This window comes from Rissa tridactyla, chromosome 6 (assembly GCF_028500815.1).
Source record: "Rissa tridactyla isolate bRisTri1 chromosome 6, bRisTri1.patW.cur.20221130, whole genome shotgun sequence".
NCBI lineage: Eukaryota > Metazoa > Chordata > Aves > Charadriiformes > Laridae > Rissa > Rissa tridactyla.
Genome location: NC_071471.1, coordinates 48,995,550 through 49,019,949, shown reverse-complemented (window position 1 = coordinate 49,019,949; position 24,400 = coordinate 48,995,550). Strand labels below are relative to the sequence as shown.

At 44.0% G+C, this 24,400-nt stretch overlaps 1 protein-coding gene across 2 annotated transcripts; it reads right to left on the bottom strand.

Annotated features, from left to right (window-relative positions):
- Positions 1–24,158, bottom strand: LOC128910796 (dual specificity protein phosphatase 13-like). 2 transcript variants are annotated; one of them, XM_054204532.1, is made up of 4 exons: positions 24,031–24,158; positions 8,987–9,178; positions 8,094–8,314; positions 1–428 (listed from the first exon to the last, which is right to left on the bottom strand). In XM_054204532.1, the coding sequence occupies exons 2-4, from the start codon at positions 9,175–9,177 to the stop codon at positions 214–216; spliced, it is 627 nt and encodes a 208-aa protein (XP_054060507.1). In that variant the 5' UTR covers position 9,178; positions 24,031–24,158; the 3' UTR covers positions 1–213. The 2 variants fall into 2 exon arrangements, with proteins under 2 accessions (XP_054060507.1, XP_054060506.1); XM_054204531.1 differs by lacking the exon at positions 24,031–24,158 and adding an exon at positions 23,862–24,000.
- Between the last annotated feature and the right edge of the window lie 242 nt (positions 24,159–24,400).

Genomic DNA, 24,400 nt, shown 5'->3' with positions numbered 1-24,400 from the left:
TGACAGCTTGAATCCTTCTTTATTTAATTTTCTTTCCAATTAGTGGGCTTATCCAAAAAATACATACCAGACTCCTACCACCTTGCTTGTGCTCAGCCATTTCCCAAGGAGTTTCTCAGTGCAGCTGCGGAGCAGTCCTGACAGCATCCTTACGCTGTCTTCAGTGAGGGCGGCATCTCTCGGTCCAGTGCCCGGACACATGTCCCCCTGGCACTAACAGGTCTCTGTTTCTCTGCCTTTCCCCCTTTGTAACTGGAGATCCAGCTCCCGAAGCTGCCTGAGGAAGCCGGAGTTGGGGCAGATCCCTCTGTGCGAGCACACCGTCTGAATTGCGTCAGCGAGGGACATGTCTTCGCAGATCATTAAGAAAGCAAGGACAAGAGTTGCAGATCGACTGATTCCCATTGCACAGTGAACTAGTACTTTGCCTGGAAAAAGGAGAGAGAGCTGCAATTATGCCAGGAGGCCAAGCTGGCGGGGTTTACGGTGCTGGAGCAGAGATGGAAGTGGTGCTGATACCGGGGCTGAGCGAGCAGGTGTGCTCAGCCCTGCAGAGCAGACCTGGTGCAGTGCTGGTTGAAGGAACAGGGTGGGTTTTAATGGCTGGGGACAGAAAATTAATAATTGTATTCCAGGACCCAAGATTGCTTGTTTGGGCTTAGCTGTCAGCCTGATGGCATGCCCTTAGCCCTCCTGTCCAGCCTGCCATCCGTGGTGTCCCTGCTGGCTCACCTGTGTTTTTGGGAGTGATGTACTGGCTGGCAAAGCTTTGAGCCTTCCTACTTGAGGGCCGTCCTATGAGAAGCAGCCTTGGCAGGTCGCTTGCTATTAGAGGGCCTGGAAACTTGGGGGTTGAAATGCTTAACGCTCAGGAGTGCTCGCTGCTATTGCAGAAACACCCCTGTTTTTCCGCAAGCTCTATTTTCCTCTTTGCTTAGGGCAGTAATGCTTTCTGAGGGTGCTGACTGATGCCCAGACCTTTTTGGAAGTGTGTGAGAAAATGGGTGTTACCCTTAAGAACAGCTCCTGTTTGTGTATGCCATTTGCACCATTTTCGTATGGTTTTGTGGTTTGGTTTTTTGGTTTTTTTTTGTTTTTTATTTTTTTTATTTCTATAGCCTACCCTGTGCATCTATAGGCACTATCCTTCCCTAATGCCTTTATCTTCCCTTCTGTATTAGGTGATCACCAGAAAAACAATTTATGAAATGTTTTGAGTTCTCCAGAGATTTCAATGCGAGGAGTGCATCTTCATTAAGAGTTCATTACAAGTAATATCATGAGTCCTTCCACGTTGCTGTAAGCGTGCCTCAGGGAAGACCTTCCAGGGATCCAGAAGTGTAGCTCCCTCCTTCCCTCTGCTCTGCTTTTGGGTTTTCTGCTGTGATTGCTAACGGAAGCAGCCGGAGAAATGCAATTCTGTATCATGCCTATTTCCCGGGTTTCTAATGTGTGTCTTTGACCCATGCTGGAAGGAGATACCTTTTTTTTTTTTTTTTTTTTTTTTTTTTAAATGGTCTTATGTGAAATTAAAGGAAACTTTGTCAAAAGGATCTCTTTCAGATGGAAAAATTCAGGTTTATTGTCCTTTCCCTCTGGATGTGAACAAAGAGCTCCTTCAGGAACCTGAAAACCTGCATCTTGCAAATAGTGTAAAATGCTTCAACTTTAACAAAAATGGTATGATTCAATGAGAGATTTTTTAATTGGAAAAAAAATGTGCTGTTGTTCTACTCAATTATAGCCACGCCTGAAAATTTTCACACTCTTGTCCTTTTTTTCATATCCAGAAAAAGGTGAAAATCAGTAAAAACAATCTCATGTTGCTTTTTTTCCTTTAGAGATGGAATAAAGTCCCTCAGATGCTGCTTTTTGATAAAATGTAAGGAGGGATAGAAAGAACGGACAGCTTTTCAGGACTATGTCCTTGTTTTGTTTGTGCTTACAGCATCTTAATTTCTCTATTACCAAGGAGCGAGACAAAAATATCCTTGTTGGATGATGAGCCTAGATCCAGCCAAAAACCTCAGACGGATTGCCCCCATCTCCGCAGGTGTTAATTCTGGGTACTTTGTGCACAGCTTTTCATCTTAAATGCCTTTTTGTTTGTGACAGAAGTATGTATTTAGCAACCGTTCCAGTTCTGACTAATGATGATGGCATAGCCACATGCTCAGAGAGTGCGAGCATGTGTTGTAAAAACCTGCTCTGGCCAGCAGGTTGAGAGAAGTGTTGAATTCCACAACGTATGTGACACAGCCACCTTTCATTATCCTGGCATGAGAAATCTGAGCTCAGCCCTAAAGATAGGCATGTCTTCAGCAGAAATAAAGGGACAAATATAGTCTCCAAGGAAGCGGTAAAAACAGCTCTGGTGACAGCAGACTTGGACTGAGCATCAAAACCTTTCGGGGAAGGAAGAGGTTTTTCCAACATCGTGTCAGTTTTGCAGAATTAGAAGATCAAGTGATTTCTATTTGTGTTTTCCCATTCAGATACACCTTCACAGAATTTACTGGGATACTGATGCTGTTATTCAAGTTAAATTACATCTATCTGTCAATTCCATTAACTCCATGGGGATTCTTGGAAGTGAAGTCTTATTTTTGGGGGGGAATATGGAGAAATGCTTTGCACCCCTGCTAAAAGATAACGATAATTTGAATTTTCACTAGACTTTTTTTGTTTTTTAATGTGCTGCACTATCATTAGCCTTCTCACCAACCTTGTGGGATACGTATGCTGTATTATCTTCCCCAGAGGAGTCATTTCAGACCCAAATAACCCAGGTCTGAGATTTTTCACAGGAATGTAAAGGCGTCAGGAGAACAGTCTCTCTTTGAAAAATACTGCAAACAGGGCTAAGTCCAAAAGGTCTTTGGAAAACCCATGCTTTAGTAGTTTGCAGTCAGCCTAACTGCAACGTAGTGGCAGGGGCTGGGGAAATCCAGACACTCACCTTAATGCACACCCCAGATAAGAAAAGCCAAGCAACAGCATGTCCTGAAAAGCTTTCTCAGAACCAGAATCACTTTCTTGTTTTTTGTCTGAAAACTTCTAAGCTACTAGAACTCTACAACTAAAAGAAAAAGAAATTATATTTAAAGTTTGAACTGCACCAAGGTGGGGGGGAGAATAACCAAAAAACAACCAAAAAGAGATGGCCTTGATGTTGGATTTGATTTTTGAATTGCCAAATATTTTGAAATTCGATCTAAATTTGGACAGAAATTGAATGGGGGACAGGAAACTTGCTGTTCTGAACCTAATTTCTGTAAAATTGTTCTTGTGTCCATTTTTTTTTTTCCACACAGATGGAGCCTTCTGCCTTGGAAAATGCTTAGCCCCACCTGCAGTCTGGAACGGAAGATGGAGCTGAGCGCAGGTATGGATGCTGCCATTAAATATGGCCTGATGTGTTTTTTGTTGGGGGCACAGAAAGCAGAACAAATTCCAGGCTCCTGCTTGTACAGGCCGTCTCTCCACCGTTTTATATCTAACTCTGTGTCTGAGAAGAGGAGGTGTCGGGTAAGAACACACTGAATTTTCTTCCCTGCTTCTCTGGTTTATCTGCACTTCAAAAGAGTCCTCCTAGATCAGCAACTAGCTTTAGAAGGTGCCTCAGCAAAAACCTGGACAAGCCCCAGCTGTTGACCTTGGACCTAATCTGCATGCCGCTCTAATACACTTGTTCCCATGAGGGTGCAAGGATATTATCTCTTTTACGTGTGCAGTATCTATTCCACATTGTTAGCCTTTGTTTCGCCATGCACAGAGGTTATGATAAATGCTGGTACACTGACAATAAAATGGCTGTTTGTTGCAGATAAATCAGTCGTGTGAAATGATTTAATTAACGTAAAATTGCTCTAATGAAAGCAGATTTGAATTTACTATGTGATTGTTTGTAGCAAACAAATTGAATGTTAAACTTGAGTCAGGAAACAAAAGCTGCGTTGCTATTTGGTTCTGTTTACAGGCTCGGACCCTTGTCTCTCAGCAGTAGCTGTAGATGGGTTAAGTGACACTCTGAACCCACCGTGATATACTGCATGTGACTTGTGCCCAGAGCACGTCCGCGCCACGCGGGCTGCCTGCAGCGGGCTTGATAACGGCGCCTTGCATCAGCCTCTGGTGGGAGGCAGCCGAGACGCGCCCTCCCGGCACCGAGGCTCCCATTCCCGAGGCTCGGATTCCTGGCTGGCTGCTGGACCACAGCCTGGGAAAGCAGCGTTGACAGAAGCAGTCGCGGTGTGTGCCCCCGTCATGGGGTGGGCAAGGAGGTTATACCCAGATCTGTACCGCAGAATCCGTGCTGCAAAGCCGGCATCCTCCAGCGCTGCCTTCCCCACGCCCATTTGTTTTAACATACGGTGTGAAGAGAAGTTGGACTGATCCCGCGTTGCAGGGCCATTTCGCAACCTTCTCTCTGAGCGTGTAACAGGATCCCTTAGGAATAATGGGATTAACTGAGGAGAAATGGGGGCACTTAGCTTCTGGCGTTATTAAATCTTGCAATCCTTATTTGAAATGTTGCACCGCACATCTCAAGCTACTTTTTGCAGAGGCAGACAATAACTGTCATCTGGCTGGGATTTGTGCAGAACAATAACACTTGGTTTTTAACAACGGATTATGGATATTATATCCAGCTCATGCCTGCTGTAACTCTACTGACATCAAAGGGTTTGCACTAGGGATAAAGTTTGCACATTCAACTTTGTCGGCCAAATTCAAGTTGGGAAATTCAATGTTGTTGAACAAATTAGTCATTAAAAGACATAATATCTTATTGTCCTTTTGCTACTCATCATTAACTGAGCTAAATGTCCTGAACTAGCCCTTGCTTTCTTGCAGGATGGATTCAATTTGGCTTAAGACCAGGCTCCAGACCGTCACCCAGAGTGAACGCCCCAGCTGCCTTCTCTCCATTGAATCCAGCAGAACGATGCTGCTCACCAGGAGGAGAGCTCAGCTGGGCTAGTGGGCCCCAGGGGCTCTTCCCACTCCACCACGGTTCTCTCATCTCCTGTTACATTTTAGCCACCGTCCCGTAGCCAGGTGCAGAATCAAGTGTCTATTTCTTGATTAATCAAATGTGTATTTTTTCACAGCTGAAAATAGCAAGAAGCCTACGGAGAGCTTTAAATGGTCCCACGCCTCCTGGAACAGGTAAGGGCTGTCATCTGCTGGAGACTGGCAAGTTAAACTAATGTATACAATACACTGATGGCAGAGTCAAGAGAGTGGACCCTTTTCTCCTGAGTTAAGCCTCTTTCATAACCACCACCCCTAAGAAGGCGGCAGGAGAAGGGAGCCTAGCTTTTCCGTTGCTCCAGTGAAGTGGAAGAAGGGAAATGCCTTAGAGAGGGCTTTCAATTTCAGGAAGTTAATGGGTGATTTTAACCTGCCTGTTTTAAACATGTTCGGAGGTCAATAAAAGGAGAAGCTCTCTACTTGGGAATCTTTCTCTCTGCACAGCATTAGTTTAATAGTTTTCATGGCATGCTTTCATCTGTGCTCTTAAGCTCTCTTTCCCTCCCTCTTCTGCTAGACTGTACCAAACCCTGCTGATTTACGCCTATGTTTAGCTGCACTCCAGGAAAATGCTAATTGTACAGATGGCCATGCAAAGGGGCAAGACTGATATTGCCCTCTTCCCGAGGTGAAGGGGGAGCATGAGGGAGCAGGCCAGTATTTCCACGACACCCTGTTTTTCCATACAGGGAAGGCGGCACACTGTGCATCTGCTGGCTCTTGGCTGAGCCTTCCCAAACAGCTCTGTTACGTGGGCAAAGGAACAGCAGGGCTCTACTGAAGGAAAGGCAGCCAAGGAAGCAGGGTTCATAAAATACTACTTATAGGGTATGGCTGCAATAGTAGTGCACGTATTTCTTAATCTGTATGACAAAGCTGATGAAAGAAGTCATTCAGGGCGTGCTGCAGCCATCAACCGCTGTGACAACAATAGCAATAGTGGGCAGAAGGAGAAGGGCAACCTTCCTAAAAGACTATAGCTCCCAATTAGGAGCATGTGAGTGCATGTTCCCCGGCTTCCTTTTGCTCATGCTCTGGCATCCGGGTTTGAAGAAATTGCCTTAAAAATAAATTTCTTACATCACCAAAGACATATTCTGTTCAGCTAAGGTAGAAATCTGGAATAAATCTGCCCATGCTGTTTTCTGGACTTGTAGTGTAAAGCATCGGAATTTTTCTTCAAGCATCATAGGAACAACAGTTCTTACTTAATTCTAAGGAGTATTTCATTCATAGTTTTAAATACGTTTGTGCCTTATATGGTCTTAACTTTGACTTATCATCCCAGGTGGAAAAGATAATTTAATTCCATTAAAAAAAAAAGATGTCGAATTTGCTTGTAATAGTTAAGCGGCAGTCTTAAATGACTTCTCAATCAAATGGAAGTACCTTGTTACATCCTGAATTTAATATGAACAGGCCTCTTGTCACCTGGTATAATTTTTTGTTCAGCATCACTGCTTATAAAAAGTGCCATTTTTTCTGTTCTTCTAAATGATGTGAGTAACAATCCCCTCCCTGTCTCGTCCCTGCAGAGGTCATGGGTATTTAGCTGCTAAATTTCTGTACCTCAGGAAATCGTGCTTCCAGAACATCTTGTTTATATATTTTCTAAACTGTTGCACTTTCCTTAAAATGATGAATGTCAGCAACAGCTGGACTGTATATGATTGAATTTCACCTTGTCTCCATTCCCAGAACCCTGCTTCCATATGGAGCTCAGTAAAGCAATATATAAAAGCATGGGAGTAGGGATAAATATGCACTCGAGACATGATGAGTTCATTGTGTTTGCCTTGAGCCCTAACTTCTTCTACATTCATAACTTTCTGTATTTGGGCATGCATCTTGCAAAGCACTGGTTTTGTTTGCTTTTGTGGCCAGCGTGATTCATCTGTTGTCTTCTGTCTTTTGTCAATTGATTTGGAACTTTTTTTTACACACACATGAAAAGATGTTTGGATCTTACCTTTCTCTGGAGCACCACCAATAATGACTTCAATTGCAAATAGCATATGCTGTAATAGAAATGGGTGCAGATCCAAATTCGCCAAATATGTTAGTGGTTTTGAAATCCAAAATGCAGCCCTCGGTTTAACAAAGGCAAATACTTTCTAATAGGATGGATCAAGCCCTCCAAACGACAGTAAACTCTGAGGTATCTAGCATGGATGTGCACTGTTTTTGGTTTCTGTGTCTCCCTTTCCTAGCTTGTATGGGGTAGGCCTCTAGACGTGTAGATCAGATACTAGCTGCATATGGTTAAGCTGGGTAGTTAATATTTTAGGATGCTTTTGGGTATTAAAGCTCACCATGATGCAAGCAGAACAGTTTGCTGAGTGTATAACTGTTCTCTTAACAAATTGCTTTTGAGTGGGCATCTGTACAGTTTTGTGGCATAGTGGAGACTTGCTTTTGTGAAGGTTTGTCCTTAATAGTCATGATCCCCCTCTAACCCCAGGCCTCTGGCATTGTACCTGGCCTACGTTTAGTGAGTCCAAGGATTTTGCAGGTTATCTTCCTATTTCAAAGTTATACTCTTTCTAGCAGCAGCATGACATTATCTCCTGGCTGGTGGTGTTGCTTAGGTTCTCTTCTACGGAATTGCTTCCCAGAGAATTCTTCCCTATCCTGTTTGTAGGACTTGTACGGCTTGTAGCATTATAGTTGAATCTTCTTACTCAAATATAATGCTTGCCCCTGTCTTTTTACCCCATCCCAGATAAGATCAAGTGTATGTGCCTCCTCCCAGGTCCATGTGTCCATATTGGTAATAAAAGATACTTGCTGTTTTGTCTTTTGCTAATAGAGATGTTGAATAGCACTAGGCATAGGGAAAACTCCTTTGAAAGCCTGTTCAGTGCGTCCTTCCCTGTTTCAGGGGAACTCCCACTTGCTGTGGGAGTTCAGGAGGCAGGCATGACGCTACTTGGTTTGGGTAACTCTGTTCTTACCCACATTGGCAGCTGGTTGGTTTTTGCTGAATACTATTTGATAACTTGCCCTATTTGGCTCCTATGCAGAAGGTATGTAACATGCACAGATGGTCTAGTTACCTCTTGGGGAATTCAGAGCTGCTCTTATGTATCGAGCGACTGGGTAGAAGTAAATGCTGAGGTCAAAGTTTGGGTTGTCCTCTGCTTCTACTCCATAGTAATCCACCAGCAGATCTTTGTAGAACTTGGGTCCAGTGTCGATGCGAAATCGCCCAGCGGCAGCATCCACAACGTGGGAGATACCCATTCGGCTCAGCTGCTCTTTGTCACGAGCAACATACCTGGAAGAAGGACAGTGGGTTAGAACATGCTGCTGATCGTGCAGTTTGTTAAAGCTACATGAAGTTATAGTGGCTATTTTCTGACAGGTTGTTCAGGTCCAAAGTGTCCACCAAAATGCTTCAAGACACAAGTGTCTTGTTAAGAAAGTGACTTTTACATTTCCTGCCTTTTTCTCCCAAACATCGGTATAGGTTCTTCTTCTCAACTGACAAAAAATAAAAAGCTGCTGCTGGTGGTGATGTTTCTGCACAAGCCAAGAGTTTTCTGGTTTGCTTTCTCATCAAGTCACCTCTGCTGAGCATCCATCAGTTCAGGGGACTGATGCCATCTGACAATGTGAGGAAAAAACAAGGTTGATCCTGTTTTTACCAAGCTCTGGCATGACTGCCTGCAGTAACGATGCCACGGCCCCACCAGGCTGTTGCAGTGCAGGGCTCCTCTACTAATGCAGGAGGAGAAATCAGGAGGAAGAATCGGTCACTTAGGATGCCTTCTCTCTATCCTACAGCATCCTACGCACCGTTCAGACTTACTCAACACTTAGACTTACTATGAGGGGTCCCCAAATTCATGCCTAGCTCTCTTTTTAAATAAGGAGTGGAAGATTTTGGAGGAAATAAGGTGGGCGCTAAGAGTTGCATTAAACCCTTCAACACTTCCCTCTCTCTTACAGGTCTCCCACGTAAAGGTTTGGCCAGACTTCGTCCACGTGCCCCGTGGGGTGTTTGCGTGTCCAGAGCAGGCGCCGCAGCTCCTCCAGGGATGGTGTTTCAGCACGGCTCTGGCTGCCAGGCGTCCGGCTTGAGGCACTTCGTATCTTGGGGCGCAGTAAGTCCCTGCTGCACAGGGAGTCCCAGGCCATCCTGAAAGGTGGAGGGCAGACATTCACCACCAGCCAGAGACATTTCTGAGGTTACCCTCTCTTACCCCCTCACAAAGCTTGCCCACAGTTGCAGTAGTAAGGTTTTGGGGGCAGATACTGTCTTTTTCTCGTGTGTTCATATGCTTATCACAGCAGAAGCAGAAACCATGACTGGACTTGGGAATACTGTCGCAATCAAAACAAGAGTCCAGTGGCTCACGTAGTCCCATGTTGTGGTTCGGACGATGATTTTGAAGCCTGTGCTTCTTAACTAAAGTTTCATATTATTATGTCAAATTGGAAGCTAAAGCTTTTTCAAACTACTAGCCTCAGGACATCAGTAGGCTTATTTTGACCCAACTGCTCAACCCTCCTTTCTAGGTGTGTCAAACAGTCGATTAACACTTCATGATTGTTTTTTTAAAGGTTCTTTTTTCATATTAGTATGAAGTTTCCCACTTCCTATTTGGAATTCTAGACACTATTACCGCTGCAGTGAAACAGCCCAGTCCTCGATACACCAGCACAAGAGTTCTGCTCTTGAATGGAAAGAGGTAATGCTATGGAAAATGTATTGTGTATATGTAGCTACGTGGTGGGTATAGAAATAAGTTACTATATGGGTATGCTGAGCTTTTCCTTTAATCACATAACTAGGACTTGCTTGTATATGTTTTATCTGATTTGTCCTTTATAATTTGCTCAATGAGCTGAGATGAATAGAACTGGTCACGCAAAATCTTATTCACTGGTTAGCTCTTAACTGTCAGCTTCAACAGGAGAATTTTGGTTCTTTCCAGTGGTCGTTGCCAGCCATACTTGTCCTGATGACATATGTTCATGGTAGAAAGAACCTGCATGAGTAAGTTATAGTGATTTGAGCTGCCATTTATATGAGCGTTAATATATTTTTTTATACATTGTTTCATTTGCATTTCTCTCTTCTCTGCCCCCTCCAAGAACTATCGCATTTCTAATCTTGAAATAAGTACTTTTATTACAAGGAGAAACACTCTGTTTAGGCTTCAGTTTATCTCTGGAATTACTCTTTTCCCATGTGGTACATTTCTTTTGAAATAGTGGTTCCTTGTGTTAGCTGTAGATTTTAACTGTTGGGAGGATTTTTGAAGAGGGCAATAAAGACTCTATTTTTAACAGAGTTATGTTCTAAGAAATTATTAAAAATGTGTATATTTTTCTATGTTGTAGGATTTAGTCAAGTGCCTGCATTATAGAGATAGTAGGAACTCTGTCAACTCAGGCAGCTCTAGAACAGAAGCCTCTGTCTATGACGGGGTGAAGTTGTAGTCAATGAGTCAAAGTCTTGCTCTGCCACTGGCTGCTGAATGTCTTTTGCATAAATGACTAGGGGGGTGGTTTGGGGTGGAACAGTCCAAGACAGCAAACTTGAAATCTTCTATCTTTCTGCTGAACAGCTCTGTCATTTACAAAAAGGTTGTATTCATGTTCAAGCACCTCCACTGACAGTTTCTTTCCAACCACTAACTGTGGTTAAAGGTTTTCCGAATTTGCCATCGTGGTACTTTCACTAGCCCCAAGTTCACATTTTGGTGTAATTTTGTTTAAAAATATTTGTCTTTGCATGCACAAAGACAGAGAGAGAGTCTGAAGACGAGCCTGCTTTGGGAGCTCGTTGCACCTCTACATCAATCCATTGTTTTGCTGATGGAGAAATGGAGCAACTAAGTCCCTGAAACGTCCACAGAAATGAAGAAGGGAAGCGGTGACTGTTGTGTCGCTGTTAGGCCACTGAACGTTGACTAGAAGCCCACCCTTCTGCCGTGCACTTGGGCGATTTGCCTTGCCACCCGGCTGCCAAGAGGGGCTCTCTCTTCTGTCAGTGCACCTTCTTCTGCCACCTTCACAGGCAGCCTTGTCCTCTTGAATACAGTAAGTTTTCACCAAATAATGATGTTCCCAGGATGGTCTCGTATTGTTTGTATTACAAAGAGCTCCACTGTGGAATGCGCTCTCTTCCCAAATGTGCATATCTCCTCCAGTGTCAGCTTTTACTGTGAAAACAAAAGCAGATGTTCTTGCCCATTTTGGATGGCTTTATGCAAGAGGAGGCATGGAGGAATTTCCATACTGGAACGGACATCCCCCATGGATTTTGATAGCTTCTTTGACACTGGCCACCCAGTGCCTACTGTGCCAGGTCTGCTCGTCTCCTGCTGGTGATCTCAGTCACCAGCTTGACTTTTCTCATCCCACGCAGGAGGTCTGCAGCAGAAATGGGACTTCCATTTCCTGTGTCCTGACCACAGGGCCATCTGCCAGTTCATTAAATACTTTCAAGAATAACAGCCTCCTCCAATCCTTCCCACCTCATAATATCTGCAGCAAATGTTCCCCTTTTTTGATGTATCTAATTCCTTGCAGTGTGGCTAATGACTACTCTAGGGCACTTCTCACTCCCTATAAAGTTGCTTTCAACTGTTTTGGGTTTTTTTTCTTGTTTACTACTGCCTGTTACTCCTTCCTCTTGCTCTCTCCACTGTATGGATACTTTGATTTTCATATTACCTAGCCTCAGAAGACTGAAGGCTGTTGTCAGCCTTGCTTTCCTAAGCCTCACGGGGCACTGCCCAAAAGTCCTGGTAACGTTGTGTAGTTCAGGCTGTCATTAAGGTTGGAAGGGACAGGCAGCAACTCACTCACATGGCTCTTCTGGGAGCTGTGCTTTCCAGGTCCATAACTCCATCCCTGTACAGCTGGGTGGACAACTCTGAAGTATAGCACACCTTAGGAAAAGTGCTCCTTCAGAGATTTCTTTTTTTTTTTAATTGTATTGCTAGAAGGGAACATAACTGCATAAGCTTGGCAAAAGAAAGTAGCGTGTGCTACACGGGTATTGAAAGTTGTAGAATATGTGTTTATAAGATGGGTGTCCTCCTTCAGAATTATCCTAAGATGACTTTCAGCTTGTGCTCACATTGATCTTGTATTATAGCTAAGGAATTTGCTCCTGTTGAAACACAGACATGAGCTGCTGACGCTGGGTACAAAACTTATTCCATCTGCATTCTGGTCACATTTGTACAACTGGAGAACAGCATCACTTCATGTAAAGTCTACGTCCAATAAAAACGAAGGAGTGGGGTTCAAATTTCAAATGTGAAATAATTGGAACTAACAGGCTGTGAATGATTCAAAAGCAGAGAAGTCTCTGTAGGACTATTCAATTAATAGGTTGAATAATGAATATACTGGGGAAAAAAAATAGCTTTCCATAAAAAATTTACAGACAGAAAAACAGGGCAATTTTTTTTCTGAATAAATGACTGCTCAGTTCTAGCGTCAGTCTAACATTTTAACTCACTAAATTTATACATGCAAGTGTCATTTACTGAAATGCACATATTTAAAGAAAACAATGCTACGATTAAAATTTTGTGTAATGTTTTATAAGGAACATGAATAGATTAAAACAAATTAGTGTGAAAGGAAAATGATTATATGTAATAATGTGGTTCTTCATTTTAAAAATATGTTTTTAATGATTCTCAGCTCAATTCCTCTATATTCACTTTTTGTAGTGGATCTCTTTCTGTGATGTGTGTCGTATGAATGAGCAATACAATTTTAAAATGCCAGTTTCTGAATGATACTCATACGAAATGTTCCTGATCTTTGCCCTACTGGAGTTGTATTGCAGTAATTATTCAATCACGTAGGAGAAATTTTACCATTATATTTAGATTAATTTTGAATTGGTTTGTACTACAACAATAATTGTACCTGAACTGTGTAATAGAATTTCCTTAATGATGACTAGCAGGAGAATTGTAATCAAAGAGGCCTATCGCAGAGCAGGTCATTTTGATCATCTAGAGTGACCTAGAATATGACACAGGCCGTACGTGTCACCATGCTGTGCCTGCACCTGTAGCCCCCTTGTGCAAACCCATCAGTGCCTTTGCTGCAGGCGGGCTACGAGAGTGGCCAGGTCAACGGTTCCGTATATATGGAATATCCTGGGAAGAAAGGAAAGTGGTCCTGTGAGAGCTCACAGAGAGTATCTCCTTCATGAGTGTTTAGGCTTCCTCTCTTCCCATCAGTGAATGCCTGTGTGCACTGCAAGTACTGTGGATGCTTTGGTCATTTTTCAGTTAATTCAGTGGCTACAGCTTTATCCATAACACAATTAGTGCTGTTCAGTGCCGTGCTGAGAAGAGGGCCTTTAGAGACAGGTGTCTCGGTCCTTGGAAACATGTGCTACCTTTTGTCCAATTTCTCCCACACCATAGTATTTCATTAAATAAGAACAAACTCAAAAGTCAGTGTAAACTGGCAATTTAACATTACATTGGGATGAGATCAAGCTGAGAAGATGGTGTGAAGGTTGAGATGGAGTGATACAAAAACTTGCAGCATGATGCTGTGGAAAGTCAGGAGAAAAAAAAACCCAACTCTTGTGTCTAGGATATTTAGTAGAAAGCCCTTATATCCTCTGCTTTTCCTTGCATTTTCCAATGCCAAGATAAAGGAGGGATTTGAGTATAGTATAACGATGTCAATGCTCTCATTTCAATGATGTAATGAATATTTTAATCATCCCAGGCACTGTATTGGCTTTTGTGTATGGATAGAACATAACCATTTTCCTCTGGCCTTAGTAAAAATATTTCTGAACTTTTAAATCCTGAGAACAAAGTGCTCCACATCCTGTTTTTTTCTCAAGCTAGTGTGTGCTGTAACCTTGTCATCTCAGTGAAGGTATCAGTCTGACTGCACTGTTTGATTTGTGGTGGTGAAAGACCAGGCTGAACCCCAGGGCCTTGGCCAAAGTAGGTCGTGTCAAGTTCATACCTATCGTGTATTCAAAAGTCATAAATGTTTCTCAGAAAGCCTATCCCTTGGAAAGATTCCTCCAAGATAACATATGTTTGAGAGAGGGTTTTGTGTTGCTACATCTCCACACAAATGACAAGTATTACTGTCATCATTCTTTCTTCCTTGGTGTTTAACCCGATGGTCTTGCTGGAGCTGTAATTTATCAATTGCTAGAAGCACTACAGGATATAGACGGTATGAATCAAATACAGCGATGACTGAGGTAGGGCTGGCTGGACTTGAAAGATGAGATAGAGGCGGTTTCCAGGGAGGCATGAGGTATTTGAGTAGCCAACTGTTTGTAAGAAAATCTCACCAGCAGCTGGAGGATGTAATCTGAACAGTACTTCCAAATTTAGTAGAGGCTTCCAGACCCACAACTTTAACCCAGCTATACATTTAGGGTAAGGCACCCACTTGATATGACTTGGCAAAATCCATTTAGATGGCCTTGCTCTCAACGGACCACGCAGAGCTTATGTTGAGGAGCAGACTAGCTAGATCAATCTCTCTATTGGACAGCTTTGAGCAGCACAAGGAAGAGCAAAACATCTGATTGTTTTTTTTCCCCTCAGTATTTCATTGGTACCAAATTTTCTGTCCTAACTGGAACGGGATTGTGACACCTCTCCTTTGTCCAAGTAGAACTTTCCTCCTTGTGACATCCAAGGAAATCAGCAGTGACATTTCTGCTGCAAAGCACTACTCAAATATAAGGAAGAAATTAATCAACCCATCCTGGTTCTCAAATATGCTGAATTTACCACAGCTTCCAGTGATGTTATGGGTTGCCAGGCCTCAGAAGCCTCAAAAATGTCTGACTTTTTCATAGCAAGTCTGTGGACCAGCCAGCAGGGCTCAGACCTGATGATCTTGACTCTTTCAGGATGTATATCAGCATGCAGGCCCCGAGGCAGGGTGGCCTCCTTTTTTTCTGTAACTCTAGTATGAAATACTCTCTTGTCATCAGCTGGTTAGTGCACTTGTATTTACCAACCACATGTATGGTTCCTGATGGTGGCTAGACAGAAGCAGCCATCCTTTCATGTGCAGCAATGTTGTACCAAATGTGCAAAACCTGGACACCTTCTCATTTTGCTAATTTTTCTGGGTCTTGCATGTATATTTATTTTATTCTTTAGCCATGGGAAGTCATCTCTGTAGAGATGTTGCCCACACTGCAGCTTTGACTGGATAAAAGAGAAACGAAAAATATGGGCAGCTGAATGGATTTTCCCTGACCCACCCCTTCCCCACAGAACGCAAAACCAAGGGCTTTCTGGACACAGTTGCATTTTTGTTATATAAATGGGATCCTAACCATGTTTCTGAGTCAGGACAGAGGCAGGGGCAGAGTCTGCACCAGGCAGGGGTGGGCACAAGGACTATGCTTTACAATAACCATGGCCGATAGGTAGCACCACCAGAAGGGTTGCAGAGATAAGAGGAGATAGCTCATCCATCCCAAGCTTTTGCATGGCTTCTTCAGCACTGAAGTTTGGGTATATTTTCTTGCTGAATTGGACCTTTTATTTACTAGTTACAAATTTTACATGCCATTTTAATAGTGTGCATTGTAACTACTTAAAGCTGTGCATTAAACAGGCCCAGACAATGTTAACAATCTGCATGTTACAATATATTTTTTTTGTAACTGCTTGTTATAGCATCAGCTATTAAGAATTTATTGCTAGTGCATTTTAGGTGGTGCTTTACAGTCATTTAATTACAGCCATCTAGCAATCATTACATAAATATGCATCGAGAGCAAGAACCCCAATGTAAGGTGACCCGAAAGGCTTTTACCTGCCAAGCCCAGAGTTCAGGCCCTCAGGTGGCAATGATGTCATCGCCATATGCAGGGAAACACAAACATTTAAAGCTGTGCAGGGAGCTGTGTTCCTCCCGACGCTAGGTGTTCATGAAGTCATCAGCTGGAGCAAGAACACTGTAGAGCTCTAAGGACCTGAACTTGGCTCTTGGCAAGCAAGCAAAGGAAAGTCGGTTCCCCTCCAGCCCTAGTCCCAGCAAAGATGCTGGGCTTTTGGTTGTGAGCACAGAAGTTCAGCTGCAAAATTGGGCCCTCTGGAGCCCCTCGGTACTCCTGTGCTCTCAGCTGCCAAGTGCATCCTTATACCCATTAACCCAACCTGATCTGGTAGAGAATCAGACACGCTGCATGTCACCCAAAGACAGTAGCTGGTCCAAAATGCATCTACCACATCTCCATGCTATTTGTCACTGCAACAGCATGTCCATGTTTGAGTCTCTTTAGCTCACTGCCAGGCTACCACTCCTAGATCAAATGTCATTGCTAGTTTCTTCTGCAATGGACATGAGCCATCAGACTTGACCAATGATTGGTTCTGACAGTCTGTAACCCCTTCCTCCATTCAGTACTGATGTTTTTCACTCCCTCTTGAGAACTTGATGACAAACTTGCCTAAAATTCAGTTCTTCCTGTGTAAGGCTGGCTCTTCTCCTATGCACCAAGGTTGTTACATCACTTTATCTCTATTGCCTCCAGCAATGACTTGTCCGAGGTGAAAGATGGTACACTCTGAATGTGTAAACTCTTTTTCTTCTGGAAGCACGCTCAGAAGATTACTGAAAAACTCAAAGGATTAAATGCTTCTGAACAACAGGCTGGCAAGATGATGCAGGTTGCTGTAAATCAGGAGTGGTGTGTGCCACTTTGACTTCCTCTTGGAGCTGCCAGTAACCAGCTGGGTTGTCTGGCCGACACTGGTGTTTTGGTACAACCACTCCAAAGCCTTCACCCTCTCTGAACAATGCAAGTCCTAGTCACTTTTTTCATTACTTTTAGTAATGCTCTACCAATATTTGCAGCCTGCAGTTGCAGAGAGCGTGTGGAGCTCTCATTACTGAATGATGTTACTGCAGCATGACCCTGCAGAGAGGCACAAGCTTAGGTTTATTCACAGCTTGCCTGAAATGTGCCGAGACTGTTTCTCTGAAGCAGATCCAGTGGACTGGAGGCTCGCATTTGCGGTGGTGCATTTCAACCTCAGCAGTGTCGCTGTGTGGGATGCGCTGTTAGTGCTCTACACTGCAGGGTACATTCTCTGCTCCCTCTCTGTGGCCGATTGGGGTGAAACTGTGACTGTCAAGCAGCCTGACTGCTACACTCTTGTGTACTGTCTACTTTGTAAGGGACATCAATCTGGACATCTCACACTTCCAACTGAACACAACACGAGAAAGCCACGGCTGGGTTGCTGAGCACACTGCATCTAGCTTAATGACAAAGTGTCACTTGGGTGTTGTTTCCAGTCTCTCAGCCATGGTTTTACTCTTCAGGCTTACTCCTTGTTGCATACTCTTAATCTAGCCTGATCTAATTTTCCCAGGTCACCTCCAAAATTATTTGAGGCAGAAGTTTATTTCTTGCTTCAGCAATAACTGTTCAGAGGCCAGGGATGTCCCGCTCTGTGCCTTGCACAGAACTCCAGATGTGATGCAGTCCCTTAGGTCGGTGTCCTTTGTCCCCACCAGATTTTAGCAGGCCACATCTGAAGGTGAATGAGGCTACTTTAACAATAACTAATATAGCAGTGTCCTCCAGCCCAGCGCTGGAAACATCAGGCTTCAGAATTCAAAGAATCCCATTACAAATGAATGGTTTCTGCCCCAAGGATTTAACCAAAAGGATGGCACAATGCAAAGCCTTTCTCCCCTGTGACTAGCTCTGTTATGTTCTTCTATCTTAAAAACAATATATTGCTCTTTTTTGGGTCTGTTCTGTTTGGGCTTATTGACAGCTTCACTGCTCTTTGTTCTTGCCCTGTGGTCTCTACCAGCACTATGAAGATAGCTCTGTGCTACCCAACCTACAGGAGAGAGCAGTCACCTATCCCTATGCTGGCGTGGCAGGAGGGCTGAGCAACCTGCTGGGAAGGAAGATGGGAAACAGCAGGAGGCAGGCAAGACGGTTCCCTGGTGTTTCTTGATCACTGGAAAGGATTTTATAGTTGTTATCGCAGTGAGCCTGTGAGGAAGACACTGCTGTTCCTACTGCACAGGTGGAGATGGTAAAGTTAAGTTGGATGATTTTTCTGTGTCTCTCCACAAGTCTGAGCTGGGAGGCAACCCAGGGGCAGAGTGCTGCCAAACACTTGTAGTGATAACTGAAACAGGGTAGAGTGTCATCCTTGGGTTTAATTTGGGTCAAAAGTTGTGCCCACCTCTAGTAAGTCAGAAGCAGCTTGCATTATAAGCGGAAAGTCATGGTCAAGTTTGAACTTCCAAGCTGGGAGACGAGGTTTCCTAGCAATGCTTCAGCAGAATAGAACTCAAAATAGAATTCAGAGCATGCAAAATCAAACCAAGGACACAGAAACCCATTATCACCATGCTGTGCTCCTGATACCCTTTTTTCTGTGCTTGCAAAGTCCTTCTTTAGAGATACCCCAAAAAAATAGCATGGCTACAAAGAAGATGGAGACTCCCTTTTTACAAGGAGTCACATGGAAAAGACAAGGGATAATGGGTACAAGTTATGCCAGGGGATATTCCAATTGGACACAAGAGGAAAATTTTTCACAGGGAGAAAAATCAGCCATTGTAATAATTTCCCCAGGGAAGTGGTGGATTCCCCAACATTGGACACTTTTAAGATTCAACTGGACAGGGTGCTGGGCCATCTTGTCTAGACCATGCTTTGCCAAGAAAGGTTGGACCAGGTGATCCTGGAGGTCCCTTCCAACCTGGTATTCTATGATTCCTTATTAAACACCGTGACACTATGGCTTAAGAACAACTGCATTGTCTTTCTAAGTGTTTCGTCATCTTTCTTTCTCTCACTCCAGCCTCTCTGATCTGAGACTTTCTAGTAACGTGATAGCCGTGGCAGGATTCAGAGAGGTTTGGAAGGCTAGTTCCAGTAGCCTGTATTTCTCACCAGTATCTTCTGGCAGAAAGATAAACCATAGAGCTGATAGCAAGTTCCTGTTGCCCAGGTTTCTGGCTACAGAACTGGGAAGGATAAACACCTCCTTAAGCTCTGCAAGATAGGAATAGAACAAGAGAAAGGAATGGAAATCCTCTCATAATGCAATAGCTAGAAGCAATCCAGCTGTTTTGTTTTATTCCCACCATGAGAACTACGGACAGTCCCAGTGCAAGCTTGGCCACCTGTCAAATCAGGTTTGGGAACTAAAGCTTATTGGAATTTGACACGCTTTTGTCTTGGAGCACACTGGTGTGGATCGATATAGTCTCCTCCTATAGCAGTGGCACAACATGTATGCTACCCATGCAGTCCCAGATGCCCCTCATAAATCATTAAAATACTGACCAGTTCTAATCAGACCCCTTGGGGTATAACGTAATATACTATTTGAGAACTAAAAACAATAAATCAAGTTAGTACAGAGGTCAGACTGAGACTGAACAGAGCTGAGACTTGCTTGCTGATGTGTGCGTAGTCTAAGAGATGCAATGGAAGGAGATGAAATCCCAAGTCAGCTAAGCAAATTGCTTTCTTCTCATTGTAAAATCTCCCTACTAAGTCTGCTGAAGGGGAAAAAAATAGGAACTCATCGTATTCTGTAGCACAGCTAATTTGAGGTCTAGAATTTCCCAGCATTTGTGTTAGCTCTTGGGATTACAGGTATTTCTAATATTTTTTCCTTTAGGTTAACTCCTACCATATTTCTAAAACAAACGAGCAGTTCAAAATGTGTGCCCCCAGATGTCACAGATCACCTGGTACAAAACCAACAGAACTCGTTTTCTTTTAGAGATGGAAACCAATTAACCACTAGCAAAAACCAGTTCAGATCCCACCAGAAGGCAGCTGCTGTGGTTGCACTCCTCTGTCTTGCCTGGGACGCAGCGGGCAGCGTTGTCAAGGGGAGGCTGCCGTGCAGTGCCCAAGTGCTGGGAACCACTAATAGCCTGTGTGCTGAGGTGCTGCTGTGTAAAACCAAATAATCGATGCCTTCTCCTTGATACAGAAAAGGTTGAGTCCCATCCGTGTTGTCTGACTCTGAGGACACCATGGTGTGGGGTATGGCCAGTCTCCATGGGCAATGCTTAGTTTGGCCGCCATAAATGTTATCTAGCAAAGAATGGTACTAAAGGCTAACTCCCTCAATCATGGTGTATCTGCATGTACCTTTTGTTTCCACGTTGTATTCAGAGGAGAAAGAGCTAATAATTGTTTCTTGTCTTACCTTAAGGCAATAACAGTCCGTGGCAGATCTTGCTCTGTGTGTACACTGCAGATGCTGAAGCTGTATAACTCTCAGGACTGATGATTAATGCCCCCTGCTTTCCTTGCACTTCTTCCTCAAACCTTTCTCTGTTTAGTCAAAATTGGGCAGAGTGTTTTTAAAGCCCACAGAGCAGAGTAGCTTGGCACCTGAGTTTTACCTCTGCAGCTGTATTTCTAGTCGTGGCCGGTGGGGAAGGCTGCCAGAGGCTCCAGTCGTGGTAGCCTCCCTTCAGTCATGAATATCAGAAAAGGGCTTTGCTCTAATCATGTGAAAGCTGCTGTTACACCGAGCACGGGCTTTGCTGTGGGGAGGTGGGAGCTGTATGAACGCTTGGGGTTCACGCTGGTGGCTTTGGAGCTGAAAGGTCTGGAGAGCAGTGCCAGGAACTGATCTCAGTCCTTGTGTTTGGTAATGCAAACCACTAATCCAGAAAGTCACCGTAAAACAGTGAACAAAGTCTCTGGCAGTAAATAAAAGAGCTAGCGAAAACCAGGGCAGTAAATAACTGGTGGTGAACAGAATGGAACCTGGCCTGTTTGAATGATGCACCAGCACCTCCAAACTAGGTGCGTGCGTGGGACAAGGTGGATTAATATTGTGTTTTATTTCTAATTAGACCTAAAGCAAGTTTGAATTTGCTTTAAGCCTGGTGGAGAAATAGTCGAAACGCAGATGGAGACACAATAATCAGTTTCATCAGAGGTGCAGCACAGCTTGGTGTGGGAACTTAATGAAGATTTGTTGGTCAACAACAATCTCCCAACCCGCTTAACGTGCTCTCCATTTCATTTGCTCTGCTATTGTAGTAAATTTGAAGCCCCCAGGTCAGACTCGGCTTTTGTGGCTCTTGCAGTCTCTGCAGTGTCAGCAGGAAGCACGAACTGAAGACTTAGAGCCTGGACTTGAGCAACGTGTGTTTCTCCTAATGAAACCCAAAGCCAGGTGAAATTTTTGGGAGAGAGGAAACAGGATATGGTGTCCCTTTGGAGGATGGGGGGTGTTCATAACACTCAGAAACTTGGCCCACATTTCTGGTCTCCTCCCTTTCTACTCCACAAAGGGCTTGTAGCATTTTTAGACAAACTTGGATCCATCATATGTTGTGAGAGAACCTGCTGGGAAATTTGGTGATTCCTGCACTCCAGGGCAGAGGAAACGTGTGTTTCTGCTTTGTGTTTTCAGGAAAGTAGGAAGATGAAATTCAAAATAAAACACAGCAGATGGGAATCTCAGAGAGACAGACACTGGGAAATGTTTAGACAAGCTTTGTCCCCAGTCCTTGAGCTCAGGATTTAGCAACTAAACCATAGAGAGACTTCAGAAAGACAATGAAATGCATTTTGGCTTCAAATACAGTTTCTCCAGAATCCAATGAGAGTTGTGCACGTGAATCTGAAGGCAGAATACAGCCAGCAGCATGGGGAATAGATGTAATGTGAGAAACTCTCATGCTATATTATTATAGTCTGAATTGTTTCCATCATTTTGGGTTAAGTAATTCCCCACTATCCATCTCTAAAGTGCAAACAGTACAGCCTTGATGTGCCCCAGGGAAAGGAAGCAAACCAGCCTTTGAATCTTTACCCAACCTTACTGCTCATATTTTGCTTTCAGTGAATAACTGTTCAAATCCTTTAATATTTCATTCCCATAAAAATATATTTACCAGGGGTTTTTGTGGCAGCAGTGAGGCTGTGTTTATTATTTTAGGAACACCACACGACTGGCTTTAGAGAAAAGACAAGGCAGGAGCGCAGAGTGCTGCAAATCTATCAGCGAACAGCATGTTTTCCCACCTGTTGAGGCAGCAACCGCAATAACAGATGCACATAATAATTACCTGTACCTCAAAGGCAGCACCAAGTCCTGCACCTTCTGGTCCCTACCTAGCAGACAGCTTGATAATGGAATTACGGAAGAGGCGCTCCGAGAGAGTAGAGTAGGTAGTGCTTTGTGAAGAACGAAAGAGCAGCTCTTACTAAGAGAAACTGGAAAGTGGAAGATGAGAAGGAAAGATCTGAGGCACCATGATGCTAAAATAAGGGTGGGGCTAAGGAACTCCAGGAGTCTGCCTTATTTTTAGAGTCGTGGTCAGGTTTTTGCTAATACCTTTTCCAAGGCTGCTTTCATTTGTCCTCTTAAGATCAGAGATAATTTCTACTGATAATAGGTGCCCCACACACCGACTGGAGCCCACTCCTCCTCAGAGATGGATCTCCCTGCAGGGGCAAGGGTGGCACATGCCCCTGTAGGGTAAGGGACTCATCTCAGTAAGTGACACCAGGAGTGACCATGACTGTGTGCCAGGACCCTGTTCCTCTTCTCGTCCCTGCCGCCTGGCACTGTGATCACGCTGGAGCTACACTACCCTTTTGTTTGCATGTGCCCCAGAGCATCTGGTGTAAGGAGGGCCGGGGACAGAATGGGGAGCAGGGGTGGAGAGCAGGTGGTGAAATACCTCTGGTCTTTCCTGCTGAAGTGCTGAGGCTTACGAGGATCTTTCTCTCCCCTTCCTCTGACTACCAAGAGGAACGAGGTGACATTTGGCTGGGTGAGGACCGGACCATATGAGCTCTGGAGTGTGTTGTACCATGGTAGTCCCTTACTTGCAGGAACAGATCCTTCCTAGCAGGGATTTGCAGGGAAAGGGAATGATCTCAGCCCCGATTTAATCTTGACAGAAGCAGATGATGAGAAGACTGTGTGCTGAGTTGGAGTTTTCCTTTGAATTCCTACGGTGTTGAAGGCAGTGCTATAAATAGACACAGTATCCTTTTTACCCTGGTACAGTTCTGTCTCCAGCTCCCCATATAGACAGCAAGTCTGCTGGTAAGCATTTAGCAGGAATTAATTTAACCCAGTCTTCTCTTTCTGTACTCTTTTACTCCAAGCATCCCAATGGCTTCCACAGTCATACAAACATATTTCCTCAATAAAAATGTTCTGAGGAAGGCTGTTGATATTAAAAATCCCATTTCTGTCTGAAAATTCTATCCTAGTTATAAATAATCCATAGAAGTCCCAAACTATATAGAGTTAGTATTAAAAAAAAGGGGGGGGGGGGACAAAAAAGAATAAATGCCCTCAACTTCCCCCTCTCAAACTTCTTAATCTTTCCTTCCCCCCGCCCCCCCCAGGTTTTGTTTTTGAACTGCACAGCATTTTATTAATAGTCTGTTTCACATTTTCTCCAGTGTAACTGGCTGGCCAGTTTCTCCTTTCCCAGGAAAGACTCTTGTGAACATCAGATGAGAAGAAAACCCAGATACAGTGTTTCATGGCTATTATCTTAAAGATAGATCTGTAAGAAATTTAAATACAAGCCGGACTGGCATTTAAAAAACCAAACCCCTTGAATTTAAGCATCTTTTTTCAGTGAGAGATCCTCAGCCTGGGAATCCAGCTGGAAAGCAAACTAGAATTTCGCAAATATTAGAGTTTCTGAGTACAAGAACAGAGACGATAATCTGGCCTAGCTCTGCAGTTGTCTCACTGCTTGCGGAGCTGGCTGTGGTTAAATTCATGCTGCTCAGTGCGTGTATGGAGTTCACTGGGGGTTGGTTTGTAAACAAGCTTAAAAGTACTTGCCTGGTAGTCGAAGCTCCCGCGCTGTGGTGTCTTGGATTACCTTTGTTTGAATAATACCACTTAGTTTCCTCCTAACATGCCAGTTGCACAAGAGATTTCTAGCCTCTCTGTGTTCAGCTTATTCAAAGTCTATTTTTAATTGTGTTAATTATAAACCATAATCCCTTACCCTCTTTGGACCTGCAACCATCAGCCAGAGCAAGGCAAGTGGACGACAGCAGCAGCAGGAGGCTGAGCTTTGAAAGCGGCCGATTGTCAGGTGGTGTCATCAGATGTGACCCGGCCAGCCCTGCTGGGGCTGTGCTGGTTGACACTGGGCTGGCCAGTGCCGGTGGTGATTTTGGGATTTGCACCAGAGATGCGCATGGTGCTGGGCTGGTTGCGTTTACTCCAGATACCTTGTGTTTCACCACATGTGCTTGTTGGAGGGGCAGTTGTGGTTTACCTTAGATGTGCACAACTGGGGGGTGGCTGGGCTTGCCCCCGGCCCACCCATGTTGGTGGGCAGTTGGGATTCATCCTGGAACCTGGAACAGGCT